At 40.4% G+C, this 11,129-nt stretch overlaps 1 protein-coding gene across 1 annotated transcript; it reads left to right on the forward strand.

The window, feature by feature from the left end:
• The first annotated feature begins 1,139 nt into the window (after positions 1-1,139).
• Positions 1,140-10,106, forward strand: igbp1 (immunoglobulin (CD79A) binding protein 1). Its single transcript, XM_084353228.1, has 3 exons — positions 1,140-1,710; positions 6,695-7,012; positions 9,415-10,106. The coding sequence occupies exons 1-3, from the start codon at positions 1,234-1,236 to the stop codon at positions 9,685-9,687; spliced, it is 1,068 nt and encodes a 355-aa protein (XP_084209354.1). The 5' UTR covers positions 1,140-1,233; the 3' UTR covers positions 9,688-10,106.
• The last annotated feature ends 1,023 nt before the right edge of the window (positions 10,107-11,129 follow it).

The raw sequence follows: 11,129 nt of genomic DNA on the forward strand, positions 1-11,129 counted from the left end.
GGAGTAGAGGTTGGAGTAGAATTTATACATTTCTTCAGATATCATTCTATGATCCATGCATCCAACATCAGTGATCATTATTGAGTTAATTGTCTTTCCCTCGTCTCCTTTTCTCTCATCCACTAAAATAAGACATATTTTTCTTGCCTTCCTCTGTCTATTTAGTATGAGATTTTACATAAGCACCTTGGACTTTTTAAGGTACAAATTATCTAACTTAGCCTGTAGGTTAATGAAATAGCTTTCATCAGCTTCAGACAGTACAGTGTTATTACAACGGTCACTTATGTCCTAGACCAGGGGTCAGCAACCTTTACGATGAAAAGAGCCATTTTTGCCCCCGTCCCTCACCAAAAAAATATGTCTGGAGCTGCAAAACATATTTGTGTCTTATAACGAAGGTAACATGGCCTAGAAAGTCTAAATTAGCCTATCAAGATTATTAATCAGCCTCAATGAGCATTCATTTATAATTCCACATGATGTGGCAACTCTGCAGTGGGCTACTTATGCTTACAGTATAAGGAACTTGAACTTTGCATTTCCATTTCAATGATGCCATGTTCTGGTGCATTTATGAAATAAAAGAACTAACCTACAATAAATAGAAATAGAGAAGCAATACAGAACTATATATGCAGACCTCCTTATGTCCTCCCTGTGTTTGTGAAAATTTACAAAATAAATTAGTTTAAAGTTTAAATTTATTTTAGTCCATTTCAGTGTGAGTTAATCCTTCTTTTTTATCCTTGGCCACATACGGTACCAATTGGGTCTCATTTTGCTTTTGTTGTCTACATTTTGATTTACTATATTGTACCAAAAACTCCCTTGCCTTAAATTTAAAATACTCCCATCTGCTGCAACAGCTACATATACTCCTATCATTTTTAATTTTCTTTATTAAAAACAATTTTAACATACTCCTCATCTTTAAACAACTCTGCATTAAACCTCCAACAGACTTTTTTGTATTTAGTTCTATTCTCTGGTTTCAATGTGAGGTGTATTACACAGTGATCTGGTGCCTTGTACGTGGCGGTTGACGAGTTTCAAAACTCTAGTTGTCTTTAAACAATAACACACAGTAGGCATTTTCCAACTCTATGTGGTCAAAAAGAGTGTTGTTTTAGTGTCTGACCTGTAGTGGGCAGTAATGTTCCCTGAAACATCGGGCTGGACAAAAAAACAACAACAAAAGACGAAGAAGACGGAACCCGGAAATGTGTCAAAATGGCGGAATGCGAAAATAACAACGATGTTAGACAGCAAGTAGACTCTGATGCAGGTCCCCCTAAATTATCTGAATTGCTGGATAATGGGTGGAAGATATTTGAGGAGGTAGACAGTACAAACGAACCGCTTGGCTCCAACAGTATCCAGGTCAGAGTTAAACGCGGCATGAGTATGTTGGAAGAAGCGTCTAGAATGGTTGCCCAGCTCGACCTGTTCAGCCGCAATGAAGAGCTTGAGGAGATCGCCACAGCAGACCTCAAATACCTTCTGCTGCCCGCCTTGTTAGGAGCTCTGACCATGAAACAGACCAGCCGAGAGAAAAGACTAGATATAGTCCAATCAGCCCAGGCTTACTTTACGGATTTCCTGAAGAGATGTAAAGAGTATAATGTAGCAAGGTTTGATTTGCCAAATTCGACGTGTGAAAACACAAGTTCTGACGACGCATCCGAAAATGGATTCTCCACAGCCGCGGTAAGTGGTTGTGCTGAATTTATTATTTTTATTTATTATATGAGTATAAATGACAGGCAGCTCGGGGCTCAGGCCCGCCTCCATTACCAGGACCTACAGTGGAAAATCACGTGTGTTTGATCACGCTTCTTTATCAATGAACAACGTTTACATCCCATTATATTGCCTAGTAAAATGCTGGCATGATGTCCATATGACTGTCTACAGGTTGTTTTCAGGTCGATTTTTTGCAAAGAACCGCGTGCGTGTTGCGGTAGAAATGGGCAGACTCAGACTCTCATACCTGCCAACATTAGGCTGAGAGAGAGATTTTGTGGGGTATTGGCAAATGGCTACTTTTTAAAAAAAAAACAGGAGGGGAAAAAATCTTCAATTTCAACCATAAAATGTTATCACAGCTATGGAATATGAAATAATCCATCTCAGCCATTCTTACACTCAGGTGTGCATGAAAAAGCTTAAAAATGTTGGTTTCTATTATCGGTTATTTTATCGGTATCCACCATGAGGGTTAGGTAATCATTGATCAGATCGGTGGAAAGAATCCATATCGTGCATCCCTAATCAAAACATTACCATTGTGAGGCAGTAGCCCTTTTCACACAGAGACTAAGTTATTATGCATTATCGACGCAGCAAAGGCTCGCCATTTCTCTGCCTTTGTTGGTTCACACCAGTGCCGCACCAGTGTGTCAACTCATACAGCACGAGGTGTGATGATGCACATCATGACATTGAGATCTGAGTGTTTCTTTCAGCGTCTTTCCCCCGGTGTCCACCTGTTAGTCTAAACGTATAGCAGCCGTTTAGTCAAAGTTACGTTTTTTGCTCTGAATTACATAATCACATAATCACCATCAGTAAATAGCGGACGGACCCTGTCTGGGTTTCACTCGCGGAGAGGGATGCTGTTTTCTGGGGGAAAGTTCACTGAAGTGTCAGAAGGGAGGGCTGGCTGTAATTTTTATTCAATACAAGTTTCCAGGGACAGTAACTACAACAACACATTAGTGGAAGGAGACAAAGATATGGTGAGTTACAGGTTTTTGCTCTGAATCACGTCACATAATCACCGCATTCAACTGTGGGAGTTGCCTGGCTCAGCTGCTGGGGACAGAAGCTGTTTTTGGGCAGAAATGTGACGAAGAGTCGGTAGAACAGACAGGATGACAGACACTTTTCCATGTATGGATGCGGTATTCTTTTTTTTTCTCATAGAAGTTGCCAGAGACACCAGTTACCACATTACTGTTGTTAGGTCCTGTAACGTTGCTTTGGGGGTTGAAATGTGGGACATTTCTCTTTTATTTGATGAGTGAAGGATCTGTTTAATTGTCAGACTGTGAACACCGTCAGATTGACACGCCCCCGATCCACGCCTCCGGCTTTTCAATCCACACAGACTCCGGCTCGCCTCTGCTGCAGCTCTGATTCTACCTTCGGAGTTGCGTCAGAGCCGCAGTGAAACTGTCTCCCGAATTGGCACTTGATTCCCACACTGAAAGGGCAGTGTGAATGGGGCTAGTGTGTGAGAAGCCACCCCAAAAAGAAGACAGAGGTTAAATTGGTGCAGGACTGCAGTGCAGAGTGGAGGCAAGTGGAGTGAAATTTAAAAGCATATTTCTTCTTCTTGGCACCTTGAGCGAGTGCAGGAAGTGACATGTCAGGCACGGTCATTTGTGCATGCTCACCTCTGTCTCTGAGTTGGGTTGCCAGTGGAGTCCAACCAATACTCAGTTTTTGGGACCGATACTGATACCAAGGAACCTAAACAAAAGAAGGAAGGGTCATTACATCACTGAATCTTGCTTTGGGGCCAGACTGTTGTGACAGCTGTATTGAACTCAATGGGAAGTGCATGGAGATAAAACTAGAGGTGTGGAAATTTCTCGATTACAAGATGCATCGCGATGCGGACGTGGAAGAATCTGCATCGATGGAGAGACGGAGCATAATTGAGAGTCTGGAGCTTATGCTGATTGTTGATTGTTCGGCCTCAGCTGGACAATAAAGTTACGTTGCGACATTGCTCCCATGCTTTGAATTGTGGGCGGACATTAGGCTAATGTTACTCATGTAGGAGCTATGTCGGAGGGAAGCAGAGATCATCTGCGAGTGATTTAAAACAATAAAACAAAACTCACCCTGTATTTTTTAAAACTGACATATTGGGGGACATGTCGGATTTTATGAACTGAACATGACTTCTGCTTCACATTTTAATCACATTTTAACCTGAAACTAACGTCTGCATCCATGGACAATAACAGCAAGATGCAGATGGATAAATGTTTTGAATTGTAATGTTTATGTTTTGAAAACATGCAGCTTTTATTTTGTAGACTGCTGTAGTCTGATTGTTGGAAGGACTTTTTGAATAAAAGGGGAATTTAAATGATTAAAAAGTAGCCATGTGCAGTAATGGAAATCACTGAGGATGCCATACACTGAGATGCATCGCGATGCATCGAGAATCATTTTACATTCAAATCATTGATAGTTGAATCGTAATCAATCAAATCGTGAGGCCAGTGAAGATTCACACCTCTAATTAAACTCAACATATCCAAGTCGTACAACTTCTGATGAAGAAATGTCTTCATGAATGTTTTTTGTGTATTAGTATGTGTTCCAGTCATTTCATCACAGAAAAATGAGGGGCACACTACGCTGCCCATAAGCAGCAAGCTGCGATACATTGTGTGTTCTGCAACTATCAGAACCAGCATTAATGTTTTGGCAATTTGTGCTACAGTAGCTCTTCTGTGGGATTGGACAACACAGGCGAGCCTTCGTTCCATACACACATCAATGAACCTTGGGTGCTCTCGACCCTGTCGCCGGTTATCCTTGGCTTACAGCCACACTGCCCTGAACACGCTCGATCTCGTCCAATCTCGGAAGCTAAGCAGGGTCGTGCTTGGATAGTACTTGGATGGGAGATCACCTGGGAATACCAGGTGCTGTAAGCTTTCACAAATTTCCCTGTTTGCGGGACTAATAACGGAATTCTGATTCTGACTGATTCCTTAGAATGCTTTTGGTAGGTACTAACCACTGCAGACTGGGAACAACTAGCAAGACCTGCAGTTTTGGAGATGCTCTGACCCAGTCGTCTTGCCATCACAATTTGCCTTTGTCAGAGTTGCTCAGATCCTTACGCTTGCCCATTTTCCCTGCTTCCAACACATCAGTTTCAAGGACAAAATGTTAATTTGCTGCCTAGTATATCCCACCCACTGACATGTGCCATTGTAACAAGAAAATCAATGTTATTCATTTCACCTGTCGGTGGTTATAATGTTATGGCTGATAACATTATGGCTGTTGTTTATATGGACATGTGTCCATGTCTCAGAAGGTCAGTGGATACCCAAGCAAAGAATCCACTGCAAAGTCCTAATGCCAGACACATCACTTCTGCTGAAAATTCCTGTACAAAGAGGAGTTTTGCTACATCGTGCAGGAAATTTTCCAGGATATTTTTCTGCGATGCAAATTACCCAAAAAGCATAATATGACCTCTTTAATCGTTTTTCAAGTGATTGTTTTCACCATTCACCCAGTCTTCTGTTAACAGAAGCTTTATACACTGCTTGGCCCGAGAAAAGGTCATCACCTGGATTTAACTAAGCAAATAGGTAAGAGCCTTCCATTGGGTAATTACTGCAGTGATTAATATGTTTGAGCTGGCAACAAGTTATTAAACCCTAACTGATGCAGTGAGTAGCTTCTCATTTCTTAAACAACCATGTCTAAAGACATATCAACTAAGGAGATTGCTGAAACTGAAAAGTTGGGTCAAGAATTGTCCAGCGCATTATTAAGACCTGGAAGGATAGTGGTGAACCAACATCTTTGAGGAAGAAATGTGGTCGGAAGAAAATCTTGAATGATTGTGATCGGAGATCACTTGTTGGTGAAATCAGATCTGAGAAAAATTAACAGTAGAACTCACAGCTATGTTTAATACTGAAAGTAAGAGCATTTCTACACACACAATGTGAAGAGAACTCAAGGGATTGGGACTAAACAGCTGTGTAGCATTAAGAAAACCACTTATCAGAAAGGCTTATTGGGGAAAAAAAGGTTTTAATTTGCTAGGGAGCATAAAGATTGGACTCCGGAGCAATGGAAAAAGGTCATGAGGTCTGAGTCCAGATTTACCCTGTTCAAGAGTGATGGGCACATCAGGGTAAGAAGAGAGGTGGATGAAGTGATGCACCCATCATGCCTTGTGCCTACCGTACAAGCCTGTGGGGGCAGTGTTATGATCTGGGGTTGCTTCAGTTGGTCAGGTCTAGGTTCAGCAACTTTTTGTGCCCAAAAAATGAGGTCAGGTAGTCAACCTGAATATACTGAAAAACCAGGTTTTTCCATCAATTAAATTTTTCTTCCCTGATGGCACGGGCATACTCCAAGATGACAATGCCATGATTCATCGGGCTCAAACTGTGAAAGAGTGGTTCAGGGAGCATTAGACATCATTTTCACACATGGATTGGCCACCACAGAGTGAGACCTCATTGAGAATCTTTGGGGTGTGCTGGAGAAGACTTTACGTAGCGGCCTGATTCTCCCATTATCAATACAAAAAAATTAATGCAACTCTGGACAGAAATAAATGTTGTGACATTACATAACCTTATCAAAACGATGCCATGGCGAATGCCTGCCGTAATCAAAGCTAAAGGCGGTCCCTCAACATATTAGAGTATGTGACTGTTTTTTTGGCCGGGCAGTGTATATCTACACCAGTAATGATGAACAGAAAATAATAGTAACTGGCAGGACAGTAGTGTTTGAGTGACAAAGGACTGCGGGAAATGGTAACAAATAAGGACAAATTACGCAGAAGTGAATGTATGTTGTAGAAATGGATAAAAAGAACTACTGTGATTTATAAATAAATGTGAAAATGTCACGGCACAATTTGAAAATAAAATAGGTGATTTTCTAAGCTCATGTGTGCTTGTTCTTTCAGTCGGACCTGGTTTCCATGGCAGCACAAAGACAAGCTAAGATTGAACGGTACCGTCAGAAGAAGCAGCTGGAAACCAGACTGTCGGATGTCCGGAGAGCTGTGGACAGCGGACAGGCCGATGATGAAGTCTGTAGAGAGTTTTACCTTCTGAATGTCCGGAGATGGGTGACTCTTAGTCTGGAGGAAATAGAAAGCATTGCCCAGGAGGTGGAGATCCTCAAGAAGATGGATGGTCTGAAGCAGAGTGCTGCCAGGCAACCAGCTCAGCCAGTAAGGCCTCCTATGAAACCCTTCATCCTCACCAAGGACGCTGTACAGGTGAGACTGTGTGTTGGAGACATTGTAGGGCCCAGTCGGCACTGAACCAGCCACATAAGTCATTTATTGACAAAAGAAGCAAGACAAGCTGCTGGTGATTGCAAAAGTAACAATATAACATAAATAGGGTATTTGACACAAAGTTGGCAAATGCTGGAGAATGTGTATTGCATGCGTGGCATAGAGACGCACGCACCTTTTTAAGTGAAAAAAATCTCCATTTGACAGAAATAGTGTCCGTAGGGATTTTAACTTGTTACGAGGATGGAACAAAAATATAAACAAAGATTGTGACGAATAAAAGTGTTCTGAGTGTGCCCCTCAGTTTGCGGTATTTTTTAAATGTTTATATATATATATATATATATATATATATATATTTCTGTTTTTGATCAAACAAATGTGTAACGAGTCTGATGGAAAAAGTGAAGACAAGAATGATAAAGGAAAAGAGCTATCCAAGACTAGTGTGGGTCGGATGACATGGAAGCTAAAAAAATAAAACGATACAAATTTTAATTAAAAACCCAAGAAGCACCAAAATACAATAGAAAGTAATATTTGTTATTTGTCCAGTGTAGTAATAAAATTCAGTATTGATTTGGAAATCACTTGGTCATGTATTTATATATATATATATATATATATATATATATATCATATAAAAGTATAATTTTTAAATCACAATTTTCACTAATGTGGACACAAGAGCATTAAAAATTGCATTGGTTTTATGCCATTCAAACAGTTATTTTAAGTGGTCCCTAAGTGGAGTGAAGGCTTGGAGGTAAGCTAACTGTGCTCTTACTGCCAACACTGAGTGAAACTGAATGTCTGTGGGATAACTTAATCAATACCAACTTCACCGCGGTGCATTTCTGTGTTCTAAATTGATGTATTACTGGCGCTAAAAAAAAAGTGCTATATCCAGGACTACTTACTTTTGTAACTTCTGCTCACCTCGCTTTTATTTAAGAGAACAATCTTTCGAATAGAATAGACCTTTATTGTCCATCCGGAGCAGGAAAATTGTCTCTGGTCTGCCCCAGAAAAATAAGTAGAGAATTTAATTGTGGTGGAGGGTGGTGCGACATAGGAGGAAAGGAAGAGGGAATGAGACAGTTCCATCATGAGGGCAGGAGAGTTGACCCATTACCTGATTTATCATAGTTTATTAAAGATATTTAGGATACAGCCATTTCATACACGAGACGTATATAATGCAGACCAACCCGTGTTTGACCTGTTCATGTGAGTCTGCTGTTACTCCGTTTGTCTGTTATAGAGAAACCAGTTTGAAGTGTAGCTCAAACGCTTCACTGGTAGACCAGAGAATTGCAGAGTGGCACTAAACTTAAAAAGTTTTTTGAGCTGAAGGAGTCGATGTGTTTAAAGGGGAAAGTACAGCTGGTAATTTGCTCATGACCACCAGCACCACATACACACGCCAGTGCACATGTATAAATGCTTTGGGCTATAAAGATAAAACTGATTTGAATAGTTACCACTATAGAAGAAGGAGGGGCTGGTGTAACAAAGAGTGGACACAGACACAGCCCTGGTTTTCCCATCTCACTTTAATCTGTTTTATCAGAGATGTATTGAAATCTATTATGCCCGACAGGTACCGCTATAGAGGGAGGAGGGGCTGGTGTGTCTCAACCTGCTGCAATGTTTACAAGAGTTTTAGGATACTCGTACAGGACCAAATAAGCTAAACGGTGACTACATACAGACAGCTGTTTGTCTGTTTGTAAGAGTAAGAGTAAATAAAACCAGGCACTATATCACGACCTCTGTAGACAGGTGTTCAATAAAACATGAAAATTAGTAGTAACTGGTTTTTAGAGGTGGGTAAAAAAAATCAATCTACATAAGAATCACGATTCAGAATCAATTAGCAAATGTCAAAAATCTATTTTCTGAATGTCAGTTTGTGGTGTGGTGTGATGTGATGTTGATGGAAAGAAAAAGTCAGAACTAAACTCTGAGGGCAGTGCAACACCCACACAATTTACAGCACGCATGCGCTAGAGTTATGTGCTCTGCCTTGTTATGTGAGAGCAGATAACTCTAGCGCATGCGTGCTTTCAAATTGATTCAGTTATTAATTTGTGCTGTTGATTTTTTTATAATAAAAGGCTGCTGATTGTTAATCGTAATGTACAGTTGTGCTTTTGTATTTCAAAAGAATTAAGGACACCAGTGAATGATTTAGCACGCAGTATACTAGAGCAAAAGACTGAAAATAGTGCCCTCTTTTCTATTCATCAAATCCAGAATTGATTTATAATCAAGAATTATTTTGAATCGAAAATCCATTCTGAATTGAATCGGACATTGTTGCACAGCAAACACTGTTGCACAGCATGCGTGATAGAATGTGTTTGCTTCATCCACAGGCCCAGGTGTTTGGGGCTGGCTACCCCAGTCTCCCCACCATGACAGTAGATGACTGGTATGAACAGCGCAGGCAACATGGAGCCCTGCCTGACCATGGGACACCCAGGAAGATTGCTGTGGAGGAGGACACTGATGCAAAGGAGAGGGAAGAAGAAGAAAAAGAGATAAAGACTGAACGTGATGACGAGGAGTCTCTGCTCAAGGCCCGAAACTGGGATGACTGGAAAGACACTCATCCTAGAGGTTATGGAAACCGCCATAACATGGGATAACTGATCCCAACACAGTGTGTGTCCTAACAGACCAGTCACTGTCTTCATTTCTATTCTTATCAATCCTGGAAGTTGGTGTTCTTTGTAATTTTGACCCTTAAAACTGTTGATATGTGAAAGCCACCAAACCAAGAAGCACCACAGCATCACTAACCTGTTGAGTTAATTGAGTTGGGTTTATCTACAGGTAAACACTACAGCTGATTTACTGATGTTACATTTTCTGTTAGACATTTACAAGGTTGGACTCAACAATCCTCTGGGACCACAACCATTTTTTTGAGTGAGTCTCAATAAAAAAAATCTACACTGGCTGGCCTGAATAGAGCCAAGCCATGATGCCAATGTTTCTGTTCTAGTGTATTCCCCTAACACTGTCTGTATTTTGTTGCTTTCACAAAATAAAGAGACTGATCAGACTTATGAGACAAGAAAATCAGTATGTATGGAATATGGTAACAATCTGTACAGTCAATAACGGTAATATAATGTGTGTGTTCTGTTGTGGGACTGAAGAGCTAAGGAACAAATCAGTGATCAACCAGTTGGACAGACCATGATTATCCCTGTAGGAAACATTTGAAGTCATATCCTCATGCCTAAACAACTGAATAGGTCGAGGTCAACTGAATTTGGGTTCAGGCAAGAAAATTATTTGGTTAGGCCCTATGTTTACATCTTTTGATGTGTAAATGAGAGCATCTTGACCTGTCGTGAGGTGTATCATTGTGAATCTGATTATGTTGGTGGAGTGTAGTTACAAGATAGATTTTATTCCTACAGATCTGATTGGAAAGTAGTCATCATTTCAGGAATGCAGCCCTCGAGCTCTGCATCGTCATCTGTCTCTCGACAGCTTCATGTTTCTGTAGAGTACTGTTTGGGTCCATGCACACCTCCCTTACAAGTCATGTAGATCAGTATGAGGAGAACACCCTCAACCTCAACATTCTTTTGAAATGTAAACAAAGGTTTTGCCAGCTGAAATCCAAACACTCCTAAGATATTGCTCTGCCAACTAGCCACTGACTAAACATGAAATGAAAAATAAAGTGAAAAGACTAAAGAAGGTAAATTTTACATTTAAAGGAAAGGAACAAAGAAATTTTGCTAAAGAAAATACTTAAAAATTGATCTTTTTGGACACATACTTAACATGTAACAAGAGAAAGACAAAGAAACCGGTTTAGAACTTGGAAAATGTTTTAATTTCACTGTGTTGAAGTTTTATTTGTCGAGAATACAGTACACAATTAAATTGTTGTCTTGGGAAAATCCAGAATGTGTCATTATTTTAAGATGAGATGATTGCTCCTGCTATGATGGCATGAAGAAAGAGAACCTGATGCAGTTGATCATAATATTATAATTGACTTAAGACTTCTTCCCACATGGAGAAGCCTCCGTGTTTCCATCAGTAGTTTTAAATCTTGAAAAATAAA

The sequence above is a fragment of the Pagrus pagrus genome (genome assembly GCF_965226575.1).
Source record: "Pagrus pagrus genome assembly, chromosome: 5".
Classification (NCBI taxonomy): Eukaryota; Metazoa; Chordata; class Actinopteri; order Spariformes; family Sparidae; genus Pagrus; species Pagrus pagrus.